The 23,223-nt window shown below is 38.1% G+C and overlaps 1 protein-coding gene across 1 annotated transcript in view; it reads left to right on the top strand.

The window, feature by feature from the left end:
• The window catches only part of PLCH2 (phospholipase C eta 2), a 121,937-nt gene that overhangs the window by 50,670 nt on the left and 48,044 nt on the right, over positions 1-23,223 (top strand). Inside the window, exon 6 of the mRNA XM_080381269.1 lies at positions 16,593-17,439. Within this exon, the coding sequence (XP_080237395.1) occupies positions 17,292-17,439 (148 nt within the window). The 5' untranslated portion in view covers positions 16,593-17,291. The remainder of the gene's footprint in view (positions 1-16,592; positions 17,440-23,223) is intronic.

The raw sequence follows: 23,223 nt of genomic DNA, 5'->3' as shown, positions 1-23,223 counted from the left end.
TGTGGATATTACATTCTTCATTTAGTCTTAACTGCAGTGTAACAGTCTTGTGCTGCATTTCTCAGTTGCCTTTATTTTGTCTCCAGAAGTGGAAACAAAGCTCCTCCATGGGCTGGACAGTAATGTCTGTTATTTCTATCAAGAAATAGGGCTTAGGATGTGATAGTATGTGACAGCAGTACCTCTGGAATCTCAGGATGAAGGATGCATGTGCAGGTGAATATATCACCAAACCATAATGTAGCCTTATATAGTGTGTAACACTGTCACAAGAGAAAGCCTTGGTTGTTAGTTAAAGCTGAGGTAGTTCTAGAGCAACAGCGTGAAGTGCTCGGTTCCTTTCCCAAACGCTAGCCAGGATGGTAGCCAGAGTGGAAGTGCTGTGGCTGTGTAGTAGACATCTGTGATAGACTTGTGTCCTATGTGGATTGGGGATCTGTAGTTGCCAGTGAGTCACAACCATGTGATGAAGTTGCATCCAAACGAAGGTTATGGATGCTATTAAAGGTTGCTGTGTTTTACAGGTGAGAGCAGTAGTGCATCAGACAGAATGCTGTGCTCTTCAGCCTTGGCTGAACAGAAGCAAGTTCAGATCTTTGTCACATAATGGCTTAGCTGTTAGTAGAAGTGTTAGCTGGTCAGTAGCATTACATTGTGCATAGTTGGAAAAGTAGGAATTGAGAGAATTCTTGTCCCCTCTTAGGACTTAAATCTTTGTGATGCGATAGCACCACACCACAAATCACTCTTCTGCTCTGGTTAGTAGGACTAGATAGCTGGGAATGGAGGATGAGGAAATTAGGGCCTGCTGTGCTTTGTCTATTGTGGAACTGACAGTGGTGTAGATTTGTTCCATGCTAGCATTGTGCTTTCCAAATTGGAGTGCCAGTGACCTTTCCCTGTCACGTATGCACTTCTGGGTGTGATTCTGAGTCCATGAAAGCCAGATAAAAAACTGTCATTGATTTCAAGAGTCAGTGGATTGGCTTTTCATGTAGAAATCCTCTCCGATTTAGACTAAGTTTTACTGCAAGTGAGAGCATCTTCTAGTTGTAAAATGCTTTGGTGTCTATGATAGCACGATCTGTTTTCTTTACTTCAGAAAACTTGCATGTATTGTGAATGCATTCAAGTGTTTATCTGATGCTTGTACTGTGTCCCTGTTTTAACTGCATAGCAAAAAACTCCCAGAGAAATAAAATATTTCATGAAATTGGTATGATACTGTACCAAAATACTGATTCTGAATCTATCAGTCTCAGATGTGAGTAGCTAACCTTTTTTTAAATAAGCAAACCCTGAAAAAGCAACAAGCTTTGATCAATTTGATTGGCTGATCAGTGATAGCTGATCAATAGTAGCTGTTATCTTTTAATTTGCTCTCTCTTGATAATGTTGTAAGGAATAGATAGTGTTGAATGGGAGATTTGGCCCTAGGTGGTGTTTTGAGCCTAGCCTGTAGGTGAAGATTTCCTGCCCCTGTATTCCCCAGACCTTTTGACTTAAGAGACACCTGGGCCTCTGCACTTGCCCTGCTTCTCCCTTTACAATGCAAGACAGCGATACTTGCTGGTAACCTGTACTTGCCTACAGGAATTAACAGTGGCACAGAAATGCTGGTTACTTTTAGGATAAACCTGAAACATTCTCTTAAATGCATTGCCTGATGTAGTTGTCACTGTTAAGGGAAGGGGCTTGTTGGCCCTGAGAGTCCAAGATTTATTTCAGGATAGACAAAAATGCAATCTGGAAAGTAATTTTATAAACAGGCTTTCTTGGTAACAGTAGTCTGGATGTAAAAATAAGAGGTCTCTTTCATTGTTGTTGCGTCTGTTACTAATTTCTTCTCTTTCTGAAGTTCCAGGGCAACATATGCATAGTTTTACACAGGTAGGAGTCAATACAGAGGAAGGAAAAGATAAACCCCCTGGAGTCAGTTTTCCTCAACTGCTCCTGAACTGGGTTGCTCAGGAGGTGATATCTCAGTGGACACAGCTAGTGTTGAAAATGAGAAAGCAAATAGGATGTTGTTTTGCTGAAAATCTGGAACCATTCCTTAGTTGGGAAGGACAGTGGGATTAATGCCAAAATGAAAATTGTAGGGGTTTCTGTCAGATCTTGCAGATCTGTCTGGAATCCTGACTGATACCTAAAATGCAAAAATGATACAGAATGAAAACAGCAGGACAATCTGACTGTAACAACAGGCAACTATGAATGAGACTCAACATTTCCAGTTTGGAAAGACTGAATGGGGTGGGAGAAGGATAACTAAGCTCTGCACACACCTCACATACTTAAGTATGTTGAGATTGAAACGAGGTGCTACAAGGCACTGGAGGAATGTCAAACAGCACAAATGGGTTGCCTTGAGTCACAGCAGTTGAAGTGGGCAGAGGATCAAGAACAATGCCCGCTAAATCTGGGGGGTGAACGCCTGCTGGGTTCTACTGCAGATAAGCCATGTTTTTTGAGCAGGATGCTGTTATCCTTGTTATCCTGCTCCCTGTGTCAGTTTTCCTTTTCTAAAGGAGAGAATAATTTTTCCCTTCATTTAGCAGTCCTGTTTATTTAGATCTGAAGTTCTCCGAGGCACAAATTGTCTTATCTTATGTATTTCAGTGGCATGTAGGACAAGCAGGAACTATTCCTAGTTGGAACTTTTAGGCAGCATCATCATATAAAGATGCTGAAATTCTCTGGCATTTAGACAGACCTCAAAGGTCTGCATCTGCCTTCTTGTGTGTTGTGTTTTGAGACACATCATACAATAGCGTGCATTGTTTGCTAGCAATTTTTCATTAGTTCTGCATTAATATTGCCTTGCTAGTTAAAAAGGAGGGAAATACATGGTCTTTGCCAAGAAAAGAAATCAGAAGTCCAAAGAGAACTAACAGCTTGCCTGCTTTTATCAGTAACCATAGACTTGCTTTTTCAACTTAAGCAACTATGGGAGCATACCTTAACAATACATAGGATGCTGTGCAGACACAGGAGAGACGTTAAAATAAAAAAGAGGGTTTTTTTCCTTCTTAAATGAAGTGGCACCTCATTGAAGTTTGTTGCCAACTGAATTAAATACATCCCAGAGGAATTAAATACATCCCAGAGGAATTAAAAGTGAGTTATCTTTTTGACTTATTTCCTAATATCCACAAGTTTTTCCTTCAGTTCTTTACCAAAGGAGTGAAGCAAAATACATCCATATATCCTATCTGAGGGGGGGAAGCAAAGAGTTAATAAACAATTATCCCAGGTGGCTGAACACTTGAGTTGCAGTGAACGGCTGGGTAACATTCATTGAGCTCCGGTGCTGGTTTCTACCTGTCAACAGCTCTGATATACCCCTGTACAGGGAATAAAAGATGAGCTTGCTTAGACCAGAAGCAGCAAGCATCCTTGGGAACCTTCCGATATTACATTAAAGACCAACGTGCAGTGTGTTTTTTCTCATTATTTAAAGAGTGTTTTGAAATATAAGTGATGTACATATGGTCTTTGCTGCTTCCTCTGGTGTTTTGTTCACTTGATTCTCTCACTGGAATATGGATGATGCAAGCACCATTAAATGCCTCAGCCCAGATAAAGGTAAGGGGAAATGTTATTTTAACAACCTTTTTGAGGGAAATTAGTTTCACTGTAGAGAAAAGTATAGTTTACAGAGCTTTCTTGGACACTTCTTTTCTGTTATTCAAATGTAAATGCTTAAAATAAATCTATAGCAATTTCTCAAGGCAGTCTTTGCTGTACCATACCTTTGCCTCCTGTTACCACCAAACTTTAAATAATACCTGCATCTCTAATGGCTGCTTCTTTCTGCATGAAGAGTGCAAAGGAGGAGTGCACCAGGTATATTCATGTCCCTTTTCTGCTCGCTGAAGTAGCTGGCTGTCACCGTAAAGACAGACTTTCTATTTTTAACCATAGACCTTCTGCTACCCACATTAGAAGAGACAAGAGAGACGCCAGTACTATTGTGAATCAGCTGTATTGTTTTTAATTTTTTAAAAATATGTGATTTGATTCTAATTAGATATAGTTTCTTTATACCCATCAAACAAGAAGAGTGCACAGAATCAGTTTGGATTGAACGTGTCCCTGCTGGAGTTATACTGGGGATGAATTCACTCCTCTCTGTGAACTTGCCTCAAGCTGTTAAAACTGTGCTGCAGGTTTGAACTTAGAGGTCATACCTGCTGTACTGATGGCTTCTTAAGAAATCCTATTAATTCAAGACCAATTCTCAAAAGCCCAGGTTTTATTTTTTAAAAGCTTTATATTCCTGTTGTTTTATTTGGTAAAAGCCAGATAAAGAAACCCTTACCTGTGATATATTTAAATTGAATCAAATGCCTAGCTGCTTGTCTCTACACATTTTGTATTTTATGCCTGTTAGGCATGTGGTTTTACAGTAGTTATGCAACAAGTAAAGAAGCATGACTTCTGTGTGTTCAGAAGAGCTGCTCTGTGTGCACTGGATACTGTTCTAAAACCTTCACATCTTTGGGAAGGCAGATCAGTAGCCCGACTTCCCTTGTATTTTCAACTAAAAGAATACTTAGTCGCACATTTATTAATATCTTGCCATATCTTTTGAAGGAGACACTCATTAAAGTTTGTTTTTCTTTTATAACATTGGCTGAAAAAAAGCACATCTAAATTAAAACTTTGCCAAAGTGGAAAAATGCTTGGATCTAACTTGATGTTTAGGTTTTGGAACCTGGTATCCAGTAACTCTGGTTTTGACTCCTCCATGTCCATATTATTAGCATATCAAAAATAAGCTAAAGCAACGCTATTCATTCAGAAAATGAGAAACGTTAATGGAGACAGGTGTGGCTGATTAGTGACTACACAGGTACACTGCAGGAAATACTATCCCAGTAACTGAAGAAGGATGTGAGAGTGAAAATTAAAGCAAATTGACTTGGAAGAGTCATATAGAGCAAAACTGGAATTAAAAATAGAGGAAGTCCATAGAACATATCATAGAAAAATTTTCTATTATAAATAGAAATAGCCTTTTTTTTTCTTTTTGTTCTTGGTGTTTTTTTAAAATTACCATTTTGGTAATGATATTCTATTTTAATAAAAATAATACGAAATCCAAATATACTTTAGTCTGTGACAGATTTAATGATTGTGAGAACTGTGCAAATAATTCAGGTAAATAATGAGTCTCAGTCTGCATCAGAAGAGTAGGAAGACATTAACCAATATTTTCCTTCGAGATTTGTTAAGAATGAAGCAGAGATGATGTTACGCATTTAGACATTGTCAATATTTATTTAAATAGCAAATGTGCTATTTAAATAAATTATTATTTAAATACTATTTATTTAAATACTATTTATTTAAATAGCAAAAACTTGAAGCATATTTTAAAACTTGGCATAGGGGTTTATGTACCTGTGCCATATTGCTGGCATAGACTCTAGAGGTTTGGAAGCATGCAAGCTTTAATTTAACAAGATGCTGAATAGCGAGAATGGTGAGAAACTGTTTCCTATGTGCAAGAATTTTTCTTGCTCCAAGGAAAGAAGTGATTTTCTTAAATCTTCCTAAGCTAGAAATCCCAGAGTTTCGGATTGAGTTGATTTAAATGGTACAGTTTGATTGAAACTTTTTAATTTAACAGACTTTTATTGATTGCATTTTTTAACAGAAGTGTTTCAGGACTGAAAACCAAAATACTTTGGTTTTGAAAATGTCACGAGTGTTCCTGAGTATTCCACGTCTAACTACTGTTCTCTGAAACCTGATCTACCATTGTGGATTCTTTTGTAAACAGACAAGGTCCATGAGGAAGGTGTGATGGAGCAGGAATTTTGTCACTCTTTTGACTTCTCTACTACTAGGTTCAGCTACCAACTTCTGAAAACCGGTATGAGAGAGAGGGCCTCTCACTTGAGGATCTCCCTGGAGAATCATTCATGTGACAGTTATTCAGGTTTATTCCTGGTTTGCGGATAGCAAATGCTGACTGAGATTTAAGGATGTTCACCAACTCGGTGTTTCTGCCAGATGGTGTCGTTCTAAGCTAGCTAGTGGAAGCATCTTGAAAACAAATGGGGTAACTTAAAAGAGCAGAGGTTTCATGAGCTGAAGCTCATGGAACTACTTTTCTTGCATCATCAATAAAAGCTACAGAAACCTGAGCCAAGAAATAGAATCTCAAATAGCCCCAGAGATTTCAGACAGGTCTTTAATAGAAGAAAATTATTTTAAATGTATGAGTACTCCTTCAATGGGTAAAATTTTCTTTTCTGATGGATATGTAATTGCATGCCCTCAGCTCCTTCCTATGTCTGGAAGCCCATTTATCCTGGTGTAAAGATAGATGTGACAATTCTCTTCCACCAGTAAATATATGAAAAAGAATGATCTTTTAGGCAAAGTACTGCTGTCATTCTTAGAACTGAACTCAGTTCCTATCTATTACTTAGTATACCTGTGTGACTTTGGAAAAATAATTTAATATCAACCAAGTTCAGATCCTTATCCTAAAACTGAGATGCTGCTTTCAAATTATATTGAAAATAAGTTCATTTACGAAGGCTGTGCTTAATTGCTGTGGGCTTCATGTTAATATAGTGTGGACTCACTTTAAAATTAGCTCATGTGTTAAAGAGTGACTATATCATACTGGAAAGTTCCCAGTGAAATTGTTTTCTGGTAGTGTCCCTGTTTGTGAGAAGGAGGAACAGCTATTCTTTCATTGGTTTATCGGGAGCTTTAGGTTATAGTTAGGACTGGAGAACAGAAATGTGACCACAACTCTGTTGAAGAAACTAATATATTGAGCCACCTTTGCTTTTCTTGCATGAGTGCAGTGGAGTGAGATGAACAACGAGCATCATGCATCTGTTATCCAAAAGAAGGATCAGTGAACTAATTAAGGTAAAAAAAAAGAAGCTTATTTTTGTCTTCAGAAAACACTTCAGGCCTGATTTCTTGCTGACTTCCACTTTGTGCAGTCAATTGTACTTATAAAAAGCAGTGGAAAAATGTTTCCAGATCTCAGTTCTCACTTTGCATCAGTGGAGGTAATTCTCATACCCACTTTTCACAAGCAGAAAATGATGACACAAAATGTCCCCATGCTTTGGAATAGAGATCTGAAGTTTGCTGGAATGCACCTTCTGTTATCTTTATGCAATTCTACCTGTTTGTTACCAAAAAAAGTATGGTATAAAGTAACATGAGTCTAAGGCTATTAAATGCTGGGAAGAAGAAAGCATGGTTTATTACTGAAAGTTTAGTGATCTGATGTATTTCTCATGTAGTGACGTCCCTGGGTAGCATACAAGGAATCATTATCTTTTTTTTTTTTTGACCCTTCATGTGCCTCTGGAATAGAAATTATTTACACTTTTTAACCTTTTAAAAACACTTTCTTAATGTATTTATTGCTCTAATAAATACAAAAAATGCATATGTGAGACTAAGCGAAAATGTGAAAGTTCAAATTCAGTACGCTGGACAAAATTGGGCTACCACGCATACGTCCTTTTTTCCTGGCAGAAATTTTGTTCTGATCTAAAGAAAGAGCTTTGTCTATTTCCCTGATGTATTCGGACACTGTGGGAAGAACAGTGATTCCAACAGGCTATCCAATTTGTAGTTCTAATGCATTTCTTCCTATGGCATCATCTTGTTTGATATTAAATCAGGCATTATTTATTATACAAAGTGACAGATAAGAAGTCCAGTAGAAAACAGATGCAATGAAATGCTTCTTATTCAGAACCATCACCCTTTTATAGACAAATGTTAGGTTTTTTTAAGGTGATTGAAACGCTACAGTCTGTCATTTAGTTGAACCGAGGAAGGAGCCTGCATAAAATAATGCTTCTAAAATAGCTTCTCTATTTCTTAGCACAAACTAATGTTCTCAGCTGTGTTTCTCAGTTGAATTTATCAAGCAAATATCTTTTCATATTTTATTCCATAGCAATTCTAGAAATTTTAAGCAGATAAAAAAATTACATTTTTATTTCTGGTCTGCTGAAAACCCAAGAACTTTCAGTATAGCTAATTGAATTGGAAAATTCTGCACAAGGTTTCATGAATGTAGGGTTAAATTTTCCTATTTGTTAATTAACATTTACCTATATGTGAGAGAAACAAGTGCACAATGGAAATGAACACTGCACAACAAATTAAGTTTAAAGGAATATTTTCTTTATTCTCTTGTTGATGACAAAAATTATCTCTTGTGGGACTGCTGTTGAATGTGTATATTTACGTTGCAGGATTCTGTTAATACCAGAACTGAATAGGAGAAAAATAGCATAAAATATTCTCTGTATAACTGTTTTTCTTGCTGTGGTTAGGTGTTTTTTTAATTAAACTAATCAGAGATCTTAACCAAATTAAAGGAAATTATGACTATCTAGTTTCTGAGAGGAAGAATGTAATGCTTCTTTAAAGGTACACTTAAGTGTTGTGAATCCTTGTCTGATTTTAGGATTGTGAATTGGTTTCACAGTTGAGAAATTTTATTGTCCTTATTATAAACAAAAAAGCAGTTTTTATCTTCAGTAAGATGTAAGAGAGTAAGAGCAGCCCATGTTATGGTGTGATGATGAAAGACCAGGTGCTTACCACGAGGGGCTTACTGAGAATAGATTTGGAACCTAAAGCATAATATGCTTTTTGTTTCTTGATGTATTTCAGTTAAGTGTTTATATCTGGCAGTTGTTACATCTTGCAAGTTCTCCTCAGGTCAAACTTCATGGTGGACAACATAAAACATAAATCAAGATGGATCCTTTGTTTTGGCAGTCATAGAAAACTTAGCCAAATTAATTCACTAAAACAGCTATTTTCATGTTCACTACCATGTTGGCATGCCTTTTTTTTTAAAAAAAAAATATTGCTTTGTTGTCCCATAGCAATTGCTGCTCCAAACCCCACAGCAAGTTGGTGGTGGGAAGCAATAAGGTAGCAGAAGTGCAGAATTTCTGAAGTGAAGATCATAAGCATCAGTAATGACACCGTTCTTGTCTCATTTTTATCAGAGTTGTTGATCTGCCATTGTGTTACGCTAGTTTGACACAGGTGTGATATAAGAAGTGAGGGAGAAGAGATAATGCATTGGATGCTGCTTTTTCTATACAGCAAGTGGCAGCTGGTATTTCCTTCAAATATGCACCCATGGTTCTTTCTCTTTCAGTCTGAGTTCAAAAAGGGTCTTAATTTTAAAATAATTGCTACTCTTTGGGCTGAGTATCAGCTTGTTACAGGTTCATATTATAAAGTCTGTTGATTTTTTTGAATGAGTATGGTTTTGCTTTTCAGTTACATTTTTAGAGATTTTCTAGCAAAATGGTTTTATTTTCCCTGTTGTCACTGTTAATGATAATTTTATGATGAATTGAAAACAGCAGAAAAAAGGAACCAGAATTTGTTTTTGAGGTCCCAATGCTAACATGGCTTGTAAACTGATTTACACACGTATGATGCACCTTCTTAGGTATTATTTCTGTTTCACCATTTGCAAGGGTTCTTTAAAACTCTTCTGGTAAGGAGTTGATACAATCAAGATGATTATTCTTGGAATCTAGGTCACCAAAGAAAAATCAATACTTTGGTGTTCTCTATTTCTCCAGCATCACATTTACTGATTTTGCCTCGTTACTAAGATGCACACATGCTTTCTTTGCTGTTCTGACCTCAATTATAGATGGTTTACTGGTGCCTCATCTTCAGTGTGATTTAAAAAAAGGAAGAGAAACATTGCAAAGAAGATTTCATGTTAATGTGAAGTGGGCAACTTAAACTGATATTTTACATGCAGATGCTTGTGATTAATATTCCTTCTGTCCCTGGACAGAATCATTTGTATGGTGAATGTGAATTCAGTTCAGCTAAAAGGGAAAGCTTTCCCTTTTTAGGGAATTACAGAAGGAGGGATAATTAGTGTTGACCTCTGCAGGTCTAAAGGTGTTATGTGGCAGAGAACAACATAAATTTCATGGCGTGAATTGGCCTGACACAGAAGGAATGTGGACCAGCCCAGTACTGAACAAAGTCCAGAAACACTGTGCAGTGTGGATCTCTAATATATTTTCTGGAGAGCCCATTTTCACAGTTCAGCCAGCAAGCTGACTCTTTCATCAGCCTTCAAATGCCTGACTATCTTCTGGTTCTAAACCCTAGGGGGACATGAATCTGTCAGACTGCTTTGTTTCAAACGCAGGCGGATATTGGAGACCATAGCAAAAGATAGAAATACTTTCTCTGAGAGCCCAGAAGCAATTACTTTACTTCCTGTATGTTTACCTGAACTGTACTGAATCCAAGACTAAAAAAAAATGTTGGGCAATAAGGTGTACTGACTTGCAAGCACTGACCATGTTATGGACTTAACTCAGCAGCCTGCACTCACTGTGCAACTGTGCTGCTTACTTTTTGTAATCTTTCCCGTTCAGAGGTTACAGCAGGTGGTTCCTGCTTGAAGAAAACCACAATTATGGTCATCTTTCAAACTTACAAAAAGACCTACAGTTGGTGTCAAAGATTTACAGATGCTGGCTTCTGTGGAGTGATATATTTTTGAAAGGAAAATGAGAAATTGATGAGTAGCAGTGCTTTCTCAATGATTCTGTGACAAATATTAAAACCTCCAACTTCTTTGGAGTGGAACTTGAGGCATTGATCTCCCATGAAAGCACATTTGCCCTATTTTAGTCTATGGAAGATTCAGCTCCATTTTAACCTACCCCTTGCACAGTCTGTGTAGTCAAACACTACAGTTACAGGCGCTATTGGAAATTTCAGCGCCCTCCATCATTTTAAAATCACATTTCTGTCTTCATTGTTCAGTGCTTCATGCTCTCTTTTGTTCGGAACACACTGATTACATGTTGTAATCTGTGGTATGGATTCAGAATACAAAATTATTGCTTTACCTATTCATTTCAGTTTCATGAACAGTCGCCCATTAAAATGTTAATAAGGGATGTGAACTTGAGCTTTGTGTTTCCTTACAAGGTAGAAACAAGAAAAAATAGTTTATTTTCTGAATAGTTTACAGGTAGAATATATTCAAATTCACCCTAAATATGGAAGCAAAGCTTGTGAATTAAAATCAATTTATGGTGATGCATTTTACTAGTAGATGTATTTTCTGAATCTTTCAATCTGTCTTGTTTTCCTGTTCCAATTTTGCCTTGGCGCCTTGATTTCTTAGAGGTGTCTTCATAGAAGGCGTTCAATCATATTGATGGATTTCTTCCCTCCCAACCCGCCTTAATCTCCCTCTCAGTGTTTATGACCCATGTCACTGAACAGATGGTAAAGTGCTAAAAGATCTTTAAACATAAAGAGTTTACAATCTTACTTCAATTAAGTGTGTAGGGACATTTTCTTATACAAGTCATAGGCTGCAAACAAGGTGACCTTAGTGCAACATTTGTAGTCTTAAAATCTTTTATTTTATGCTGACTATTTTCGCCAATCAACAAAACTGTATTATTATAGCTTTGCAAAAAAAAATAAATTCAAATAGTCTTTAAATTCTTTTTACTAAAGGTATCTTGGAAACTGAATTTCCTTTGTCAAAACCAGGATCAGAATTATCAGTAGAGTTTGGCAGTAGTCTATTGTTGTTATTATATGTTAATCATCAAAGGCAAAAAATATAGAAATATCTCAAAGATGGTGCATGCTTTTAGTGGAAAAGGGTTAAAAATATTTCTACAGTTTCATTGATAAAACATGACACAAAAATCTTAATGTGTTTACTAAAGAAAGTCTTCCTTAACGCAAAACCTACTCAAAGGCTCAAAACACAAAGCCTATTCTCATTTAATTAAAATAATTGCATCATTTTTTCCAGATGAGCTCAAGAGAACTAAATGTCATGGAAGGAGACAGACTAATTGTTGTCGTTACGTTAGTGCTGCTGTTGCTAATGGGTCCCAGTTCCATGAATATTCCTTCCTGTGAATAAAGTAGTTTAAAGGATTTCAGGATCAGTTCATTTTAATAACGTGACTTTCTAAACAGTTTTGGAAAGCTCTGGAATCGTTCATATTTGTGGTTGCTTAGCTAAGGCAGGTGCCTCAGGGCTGTCTTACTCATTGTGAATTCCAGTGCTAAAAGGATGCACCAGGACGTGCAACGTTACAGCCATTGCTGTTTCTCCCGGTGGAATTAGTAGCCTTGTAAATTGATGCATACTGATGACAGATGTATTTCAGTCAAACTAAATAACTTGAGTATATTCTGAGCCAGTGCAAAAATATGAAGCTTTGGAGCATGGTGGGTGAGAAACAGAAGCTAGGAAAGAACCTGGCTTCCACTTGCCACGGGCAAGATGTGTGGCTTTAATCTTGAGTGTGGATTACTGCGCTTAGGGTTGCTGTCCAGATGGTCTAGCAGTCTGTGGTAGGCTATAGCTCTGTCTGTGTCAAAGGTCAGTAGAGTGGAGTTACGTTAGAATTAAGGAAAAGGCAGCTTATATACAATTGGGATCATGTTGTGGCCCAACCGGTGCTCTGGCCTTTCTGAGCCTGTGAAGGGGCAATTGAACGAGTGCAGGAAATTTGGTTATAACTCTCCATGTTTCTGAATTGTTGCCTTCCTTGGATTACCAAAACCATCTGAAAGTGATTGTTTTAGTGAATTCTTAATATAAGTAATGCAGAAGAGTTGTCAGACAAAACCAGGAAATGTAACAGATGTTGTCTATGCCCCGTCAGTGTATGCTCCCCATATTCCTCTTGGCAGGAGGTCGTAGCAGAAACATCAGCAGCTGTTGCATGCAGACACATAGCGGTGCAGGACCATAGAGCACCTCAGAAACCCAAAGGCAAATGGCTCCAGCAGAGGAGAAACTGAAACTGAGTTGACTGGTCTTGCTGTCTAGGTCATGCTGCTTTAAACCTTTAGGAAGCAGCATTTCTGGGGGCGGGGAAGAAACATAAATGACACGTTTAGAAGCAGTGTCTGAGCATCATGACTTTGGTTCATCAAGTCAGGCTTTCTGTGCTCCTGCTCTGTGTGTTCGTGCTGATGTATGTAGGGTTTTAAACCTTTACTGTAATTCAGATGTATTTCTAAATTGTATTTAATTATGTGTATGTCAATGAGATTTCTTTGCTTTTGTTATTTCCCTTAGAAACATCTTGGCATTTAGTACTTCATAAGACAGTAACAGAACTACTAACTCACATGAAGATCTTAGGCCGAGATATCTAAGATGTAGCTGTAACTGTAAAATCTGCAGGTTTTCCAGGGATTTTGGGCTGATGTTTACAGCTGAAAGTGTAAAGGGCAGGTAAAAGTATGTGAGAGAGAAAGCATACAGAGAAATGGCAGTGTGTCAGATGACATTGAATAAAAAAAAATAATTCCTCCCTTTATTTTATTAGTTGTGTTGTGGGTTGGCTATCATTTTATTCTACAGCCATTAGGAGCAAGATTTCCCTGGATGGGAAGTGGGAAATAGTGATACCTGTATTAAAGTCAATACAGGTATCGCTAATTGCTGCCCATGTGTTTCTACATATTTTGGAATTCGCCTCTTGTGATGAGGTTAGTTTGTTAATCTGGTAAACTGGGTCTGTAGTGTGTTCATGCAAGGATAAATGGAGTGCATAGCTGTGAAGTTACAAGTCTAATCCTTGTGGATTTACAGGTCAGTTGCAGTATCAGGTGTGTAATATTTAATGTCTGTGGTGGTTGATATATTGAACTTTGAAAATCCATTTATTAAGTACACCTCAAGTATTTTCTGTGACATCTTCAACTGGTAGCAAGCTGAAGTATAGAAATTGTGCCTGCATGTTGTTCCCTGATACAGTCAAGCTTCTTGCTATGCCGTGAGCCTAATTTACCTCTTGTGTTGCTTCTTTGTTTTGTCTTCTGCTTGATTCCTGATGTACGGAAGAGAAAAGCGATCTGAGTCTGGCCTACATGCTGAAATTTCACACATTGAAAGGATTGGTTTTGTCTTTTCTACTCCACTGTTTCCCTACGCATTAAATAAATTTTAACACTATCCTTCCCTCAACAGTAAAGCATGCAAGTAGGAAAGGAATCCATCCATCCTGATGGACTGCATTATTGATAAATTTATTTGTCTCAGGATTATCTCTGTTTTGCTCACTTTTATCCGTCTTCTAAACCATATGGATGTTGCAGTCCTGGACCTTCTGTAAGACGCTCTTCCTCTATATGATGCAGTCTGGCTTTTCTGCCTTGCTTTAAGTGGATTACTTCTTTTGCAAGTCTTTTGACATTCTGGCATTGTTCATCAATTGTCCTCAGTTTGACTTTTAGCAAAGCCACAGATTCAAACATTGTTGGTTTTTAAATCTTTTTGTGGAGTGAAAAGCCTTTGTTACACTCAGAGAATAAAAAGTTTCTAAAGTGCCATGGAAGGAAGTCTTTAATCTGCATGTTGTGTCAGGTGAGCAAGATTTTTTCTGAGGATGTCAAGTGAGGCAAGAATAGAAACCCATTTCAATAGGCTTATATCCTAAGTACTCAGCTCAGTAGCTTAAGAGTTGGGAGAGGGATTATGTCACATTTAACCCTTTGTTATTCCCTGTTGCTTTCTCACACTGATACCTAGGATCCAGCTTTATCAGTAAATAGGGGGGCTTTTTCAAAAATTTTATTTTTCTCTGTTTACATGATCATTTTCTTAAGAGGCCTGAAGGATGGATTGATAGTGCCAGCTAAAAGGATTTAAATTAACCTTCTCTGGGTGCTTTGGACTGCAAATCTAATTTTAACTTGAGCATTGAAACAGTTCTTCTATCCTAGTGGTATAAATCACTGGCATTTCTCTGCACTCTAATAAAAACAAATGCACATTCAAAGTCCTGCTTGTGCAGAATTCTAACTCTGAACTGTGAAACTACCATCTTGGGCAGCGCTGCAACAGGAGTTACATTTCACTCTTTTTCTCCCTTCCCTTTGTCCCCAGGTTGATAACACATAAATGGTTAATGCAGAATCTAGGATGTCCTTGCAGAATTAATGTTTGAATTTTAAAGTAGTGCTTTTTGCTGCCTAGCACACAGAGTACCAGCTAATGGGATTTTGTTGCATGTACAACCTGGAAGACTGCAAGGAATCCTCATTAGTGCTGCAAGAGGAAAAAAAAAGAAGGAGCTAACCAACTGGAATACTTCTGATTTATTGCAAAAGTTTACCTTAACTCTGTCTCCTTATAATTGGGAGCCTTAAAGGAGCCTAAATGTCTCCTCCCTTGTGAGGTGCAGCGATGTCATTCTCCCCATTTAAGATGTTATTTCTAGAGCATGGAAATTAACTGAGAAATTGTTTACTGATTTATTTAAGAAATTCAGAGAAGCATGTGGTAGAGCAGGTAATTTTAAGCTCACATTTCTCAGGTCTCATACTGGCCCATGCTGGATCTTGCTCTATCTGAAAAAAGGATTAGGATCTTTAGAACAATACTTATGGGTTCTTGCCTTCTGTGTAGCAGGTGCCTAATGTATGGGTATATACTTCTTAGCATTTTGCCAGAGAAGTTGCTCCTGCTCCAATGACAATTAGTTTGCAGTCATTTCACTAAATTACTCCTGGAAGATGCCTTAGGAGAATGGAAGGCTATTGCAGAAGCATTTGAATAAATAGCAGAACGTGACAAGAGTGTACGTAGCATTACTGCTGCTGTTGATCCTTAGCACAGATCCAGTTTGTTTTTTCTTTGGAATTAATCAGTGGTTAAAAACTGAGTCCAGCCCAATATAAGAGCTCTGGGCATAGGTGGTGAAATAAACAACTTCTAATTGAGAGTGAATCATCTCTAGAATTAACTACTCTAAAGCTTTTTCAAACTGTGAAAGGAGTAGGAAGCACTTAATGAATGTGTTTTTAAACGGGCAATTTATGTTCAGCTCATCAAGCTAGAAGCATATTAGGCTTGTTGTACAGATCACAGATGGCAAAAGCAATTGTATATTGTACTTAAAACTTAATGAAGATTAAGAGGTTGTGGTAATATAAATGACAGATTTTTGTATTTGGAGTTTAATGAATGCATTTCAAAAGGAATGAGGAAGTGACTTAGTGCTTTTTAAAAAATAATCTTTACCTGCTTTTATCTCTGTCAGTTTTCGAGCACCCTCACTGTTCCTGGTTTCTGTGTACAGCATTTGTTCTGTACAGTGTAGCTGCCTGGCTTGTGTCCTCGGCAAGTATGTTCTGTGGGGTTGTGTCATTTGCAAAGACATTCCTAAATGGGTTCTGAGATGGAAAGATGCAGCTAACATAGGCTGAAAAGAAGAAGAAGAAGAAAGCACTTTTTTAAAAAAAACTTTTTTTTTTCCTACAGCTGTAACATGTCATCTAAATCCCTTGACTGGATAGGGCAGAACCACAGCTTTAGGATTAGTGCGTATGATGGATTTAGGATTTGAAGCAAACGTGTGGCTGTCTTTCCATCGTATCTCGTTTTTACTGTCTAGAGAGAAATGTTCTTTCTTTTGTCAGGCATGTCCATTAAAACACTGAGAAGAACCTTCTGAGAAAAGATGAAGACTGGTACAATGACATTTTGATGAGCTGTATGAGAAGAAAATGTGATTATTCTTTTTTTTTTTCAGACCTGGAAAGAGACTGAAGAGCTTAAGCACCTGGACAGATTCACAGTGAAAGGCAAGGGTGGCTCAGGAGGGCGCAGAGGGGAATGGATTGTACTATTAACTTTACACTTATTTACTGCAATGGATGTGGTTGGTTGGTTTTGAAGAGCAAGTAGAGCCCTCAGCAAGAGAGGAACTCGCAAATCTGTTAGTAACTAAATATATAAAGGGGGTAGCTCTATGTAGGAATTGCTGTCAGAAGGAGGAAGTGGCATGGAAAAGCCAACAACTGAATTGCTGTAATGTCTCGGTGGGTGCTTAGCTGCTGGTAAAGTAGCAAAGGAAAGAGTATCATCGGGAGGCCTTTCTGGCCAGAAATGGGTTCATCTACGTGCCATTTTGCCTCATGGCCCTGTCCGTGTCCATCATGTGGCGTCTTTAAAATGTTGAACTGAAACCCAGTCAAGCCTCAAAAATTGTCACATAGGTACGTCACACAGAATAAAAAGGATTTTGTTGGGATTGTAATTTTCTAATTCTGGACGGGGAGGAGGCCTGAATTTACTGTGAAACTGCTCTGTAACAACCTGAAAAATACCACTGGATTTTGGAAATCACAGATTACCTTTTTGTTCTCCTGATAATACTTTGGTGCTATTACATTGAAAATGTGTACCACAGGATTTTGATACCTACTCAGGCTGTCAGTGCTCATATTCCATGCTGAAGCTGCCCTTTGTCTCAGATATGGATGCCTCAAAACCTCTGTTGCTTCAAAATAAGTTCTCAGTGGCCCGTCTGGCTGAAGATTTTTTCTGGGTTGGTGGCAGCATCGTAGCTTCTCCGAGATGGAAAATCGGCCATATTGGTAAGATGCAGGGTGAATACCTGCCACTTAATTGAACAACATGGTATCATCTGAAAGCTTTCATATTTAAATCTTTAGTGGCAACTTTATCTAGCAGTAGTGTGGGGGAGCAGAAAAGAAGGAAGAACTTGAGACACAGCTCAAGTCCTATGTTTTTTTGCTTGGTTGGTAAAATAATTCTTTTAGTCTTCAACAACCGCTCAGTTATAATTCCATTACTGATTTCTCTACATTCTTCTAGAATGGCAAAGTTTTACATTCTGTAATGTACAGACCCTTTGAAATTTTCTATGGCATGGATAGAATCTGTCTCCCTCTGCATACCCACAGTAAGATAGGTTTGCTATCTGCCGGTTTGTACACCTCTCTTAACTCTGGCTTTTCATGCAATATCTGTAGTTTTCAGAAAAGCCTTTGAAATGAGCATTTAGAAGCATCTCTGTTATCTTCTTCCATAGTAGGTCACTGGACTCTTGGGAGTTGGTTTTCTGAATACTGATATATACCATGACAAAATTCTTAAGCTTCACTAGCTGTCTGAGGAGGGTCCCTTTTTGCCTCATAGCAGCCTTTCTTTTAAATAGGTGATAAAACCAGCAGTCCTTGTGGGAAATGGCTAGAGAAATTAGGTGTTTCCTGTTCTAGTAAATGCATTTTAATAGCAGCTGTCTTGAGCCATTCATGTCCAGTAAGGAAATCTGCAGTGGCCTTGACCAGAACAACCTGTTGCTTTGGAACCACTTTTTTGTCCTACTCATCTGTGAGCTTTACCAATCAAAGGTACATTTTTTTTAACAGGCAAGCTGAGGTATAGATAGCTTAGAAACTAATGGGAGCTTTCGCAGAGGCCCAGAAATACCATCCTACTCTGCTTCTGCATTTCCCTGGATCCAGATGGCTGATTGAGTCTCAACTAGAGATGGAGAGCTGACAGACTGGCCTCGAATTAAGCACCCTAATTTCCACAGGATTAAGAGCATCTCTTTTCCCATTAACATCTCATTTATTAGGGGCTGTGCTCTTTAAGGATGGATTTAGTCTTGCATTATCTCTTGTACGCAGCAAACACGGTCCCAAACATTGCTGGCAGAATTATACAGAAATTTTCTTTTTCAAAGATGCTTTAGGATTTTTTTTTGCCAATTAATAGAGTAGTAGAGAGTCCAGAAATTTAGTGAGGCTGGAGTCAATGAGAGCAAAATAGGGGGAGCAAATTCTTGCACTAGTAATAAAACGGTTGGTTTAAAAGGTGAGAAGGACCTGCTCACAAGGCTGTAGGAATGCAAAGTGAAACAAATGAAGATTAACGAGTTGGATGTGGTCTGTTTTTTAGTTGGATCCTGGCATAATGATACAAATCAGTCGGCTGTACCTGATCTATGAATACTGTAGACAGAAAACACCTTGGGTTAACTCTTGATCATGCCACTAACTGCATGGCAATGTCTCCTTTTCTGTTTTTTGTGGGGTTTGGTTCTGTTTGTTTGGGTTTTGGTTGGTTGTGGTTTTTTATTTGGTTTGAGGTTTTCTCGCTGTGTGAAGTAAAATCCACCCAGTAAGAACAGTCCAGTTTCTGTGTAAGAGGAAACTGAATCAGAATCTCCCTCGATGAGTTCATATACCTTAAATATGTAATAACGAAGAAAAAATAAATATACAATAGGTAAAGTTTGAAGACTATAAATAAATAAATAAAGGCGGTTTGCCTCTGTTACGAACCACAGGATACTAAAATCTCTATGTAACATAAGTTATTTTTAATAGCGATTCATTTGATTCATAAGGCAGTGTGTCAGGTAGGAATTACTACTAATGTATTCCATTAGCATAAGTGCCTGTATAAGGAGCAAACCCAGGCTGCTGTAGCCAACAGTTAATGTTAAAGCTTCAGTGATAAGACCATTACTTGAGCGAGTATCTTCAGGGTCAGAAGTGACAATCTGGTGACCTCTATTGTGAGAGTGGTGTGATGAACTGTTGTGGAGATTCCTCAAGCTCGCAGAAATCAATTGTACAGTTCATATGCAGAATTTTTCAAAATACCTTCTGATTTCAAGACTTTTCAGCTGAACAGAATTCCCAGCGCACTGTACCAGATATATTTTATATATATTATGTATTTTATATGCTTTTATATTATTATACTGATTTTAAAAAAGATTTCATGCCTCCTGTCTAAACTGAAACTGATATTCTTAGCAGGAATAGTTGGAGCCAGTCAGTTCTTTGCTTTACCTATTGATGAGCCAGTTATAGCTGCAAAACCATTTCCAGTGAGACTTTTAACAAAACCTGGAAATTATTACCTCTTCAATGGATTTGCAGTGCTGAATGTATGACAAGTGTGGGAGTCTTGTTTGCATGTGGGAAAGCTGTTTTGGTTTGATAATATTTCAAGGTAACAGCTTGCCCTTATAATAGTGCACATGTACTAGAGGGGTTTCTCTAGGCTCACAAACATGTTGCATCTTCTGGAGGCCCTGAAGAGAAATAAGCCTCTGAAATCTATTTTCCTCTCCTTATAGTATTTAGAAGAGCGGTTGTTTTGAAGCATACAATCAGGATGCGTTTTGTCAGAGTCTGTTAACGGGGCAGAACTGCTGAGTGGTGTGATGCTTGCCTCCTGACTTTTCTAAAGAGACTGGCTAGGGCCAAAGCTGTATGACATAACCTGGAGCCATATTGAACTTTGGATGTGAATCTTTTGACAAAGCTGATCCATGTACAAAAATACTCAGTGACTCAATCCTTCTAACTTCTTTTCATCCTCACATGCTAAAACACTCCCACTCCTTCACACATTTACATCAAACTCAGAAACTCCTAAAAGACAACAATGCTACTGAACCATAAATAATTAAGTAACAGTCTTTAGAACATCTTTCTAACAATAAGCAAAAAAAAAAAAAAAATTAATCAGAACAAATTGTAGGGATTTGATTTGTGTAGTTTTGTTATTTATTGTTACTTTAAAACTCTCGATAGTAACTATAAACGTTACTATGAACTATGAAAAATCACTTTGAGGCTTCTCACTGCATCAGTCTAGTGTCACTTTGTAAGAACACAAGAATGGAACTAAGTGTTCTGTGTTTCTTTCCTGCTCTGCTGTGACATTGCTTTTTGCCGCAGTACAGAGATCCTTCTTCTTTCCATGACTGTATTTTGTTCCGATGCAAATTGAGGCAACTCATTAGATCAAAAGAATACTGAACTTCAACTGAATTCTGCAAAAAGGTACTATTGAAGTGCAAAATATTATTTCACCAAGAAGAAAACTTGAGCCTTAATTAAGATAGTTAGGAGCCATTTCTTCGGAGAAATGATTTATTGCAAGACTGAGGGGTTTTATTTGAAGTATAGAAATGAATCCTTAAAGAAAGCATCTGAACAATGGTAAGGAGAAGCAGTTATACTTGTCTTCTCGTCAGTGTGCCATTCTCATTTACATGCTGTGAAAGACTTCAGAAAAATGATTTTTTTGTTTGCTCTAAGTACCACTACGGTTCATTTTTTCCCCCTGCAAACCTTTCTGCCAGTCTGTCTAGTGCTCTGAACTTTCAGTCACGCGGACAGGTGCGGGCGCATGCTTCAGTGCACATGCGTATGGAGAGATGTGGAAGTGCACTGTTTCCCCTCTCGATCTCGGTCTCCTGGTCTTTGTCTAGCTAGCCCTAGCTAACACCTCTGCACGACCTTAAGGATCTTCCTTCCCATCATGTTGGTAGGATCCAGAAAGGCTGCTGCTGTTCTCCTGGCACAAGAATGAAGGCGTTTCTTGTGCTTTCCTTTGCTCGTGTCACCAAACCCCAAGAGATAATGACAGATACTTAGAAGAAGTTTTTGGTACGGTCTGACCATTCAAATTAACAGGTACACTGGATAGAATTGAACTCAGGTTTGTGTCTGTAAACCTTAGTTGCGTGTTGAATCACCGAAGAATAGTCCAGTGTCCAGATCAGCTGGAACTGGCAGCAGGGCGGCTGCCGAGGTACTGTGTACTCTGGGTAGGTTTGCGTGAGCAATCCTGCAGAAATGAACAGTGGCGTTAAAAAAAGCAATCCAAGGATGCTTATTAAAGTTTCAACAGCCAAGAAGTATATTCTTATTTCACATAAAAGCAAAGTACATGGGCGTTGCATAAAGTGCACTTTCATTTTGGTGCTTCTTTATTGTTTTCTGCTTTGTAGGAGGTGCAGTCTTTGCTACTTCTTCCCATTTCTGCTCTTCTCATTTTTTCAAATAAAATTATTTACTGCAGTAGCTTCTAAAGAGGAAGTTGGAAATTTCATGTGATTTTAACTCTGTGATTAGTGGTAATAGAAAATTTTTTTTCAGCTATTTTGACCAACAGATTTTTTTTTCACAAAAACTCTGAACCCTGTGAAATTAAAATAAGTTCAAGCTTTCCATAATTATTATCTCACAGTAAATTTGAGAAGAATTTATCTTTCTTCTGAATTGGAATGGAAGCAGATATTGAAAAGATTGCAGTGTCCGGGAAATAGTCGAACCGAGTTTGAATCTGCTTTGGATCTGATGATGTAGTGAACTCCAGTAATGCTTTTGAGTTGTAGCATGGCATTTGCTTTTATGACTAATACCTTCTGACAACATTGATTTCATCTAAGGGCATCTGTGATTGAAGCCAAGGGATCAGCTTTCAGAAATAAAATGTTACCTGAAGGATTATCCTGTTCTTAATTTAACATCTTCTCTCTGTAAATATTTTATTAATATAAACATATAGAATTTTGGCTTCAGATTTAAACTTTCTTTTATTGTTAGTGAACTGCTTTCAGATTAATCTATTTTCTTGAACCTTTTTTGTTTTCCTGAGTAAATTAATTGAATTTGTGTGAATATGAGCTCTAAAGCACAGGAATGTCCATGTTTTTTTCCATTTCTTTTTACTCTGCCTTGCTTCTCTTGGATGTTTTTACTTTTGCCTGAGAGGTAGACTTGAATCACCCCAAAGGATTGTGTTGGGTTTGATGCATTTTGGAGTACATGAAATGAGGGTTTTAGTTTGGACAGTGTTTCATCTGCGATCTGTATGCACAGATCGATAAAAGAGGAGCCTGACCTCAGAATTTTCTTGTATTTACTTATAAATCTGAACTCATAAAAATATGTGTTATATGTGTTAGTTTATATTGTTCCATCCAGAATCTGAGTAGTAATTTACACTTCTTACCTCTAGGTCTGAAGAAAAATACATAAATGCATTGGACATGGTTATAGTTTTAATTTTACTTAAACAGACCAGGCAGAAAAGGCACAGGAAAATTAAGTCATAGGCTATGCTCTGTCATTATGGGAAATAAATGGGAGACCTGGCAGAAAATACGAGCGTCTGCGTTCAGTCCTGGGACACAGCCAGTTGCTAACAGTTTGCATTAATGTTGTCAAGCTTCGTTCCTTGCAGCAGCCGGATTTCAAAAGCACGCCGCCGATCCAGGCAGGCACAGGCATGGCCCCAGCCTTGCTCCCAGGGGCTTTGCCTGGCAGAGCCTCAGCTGAGCAGCAGTTCCCAAGGGAAGGGGGAGAGCCCTGTGGAGACGGAGCAGAGCTCTTTGAGGGAGCTTCTTCCAAGACTTGTTCTTTGAAGGCCACTGGCTGCACTGTCTGTAATGCTGCCAAATCCCAGGAGGGGAACGTGTTTTAAGGGCCCAGAGACAACATACAACATAGGTGAAAGGCCTCCTCCTAGGAGAACGTGGGTTTAAGTGATCTGGAAGAAGAAAAATCTGTTAGGTTTGTGCTACATAAGCAATTTTGTAG

This window comes from Falco punctatus (genome assembly GCF_963210335.1).
Source record: "Falco punctatus genome assembly, chromosome: 3".
Taxonomy (NCBI): Eukaryota; Metazoa; Chordata; class Aves; order Falconiformes; family Falconidae; genus Falco; species Falco punctatus.
The sequence above is the reverse complement of the archived record's forward strand: the minus strand, read 5'-3'. Positions and strand labels throughout refer to the sequence as shown.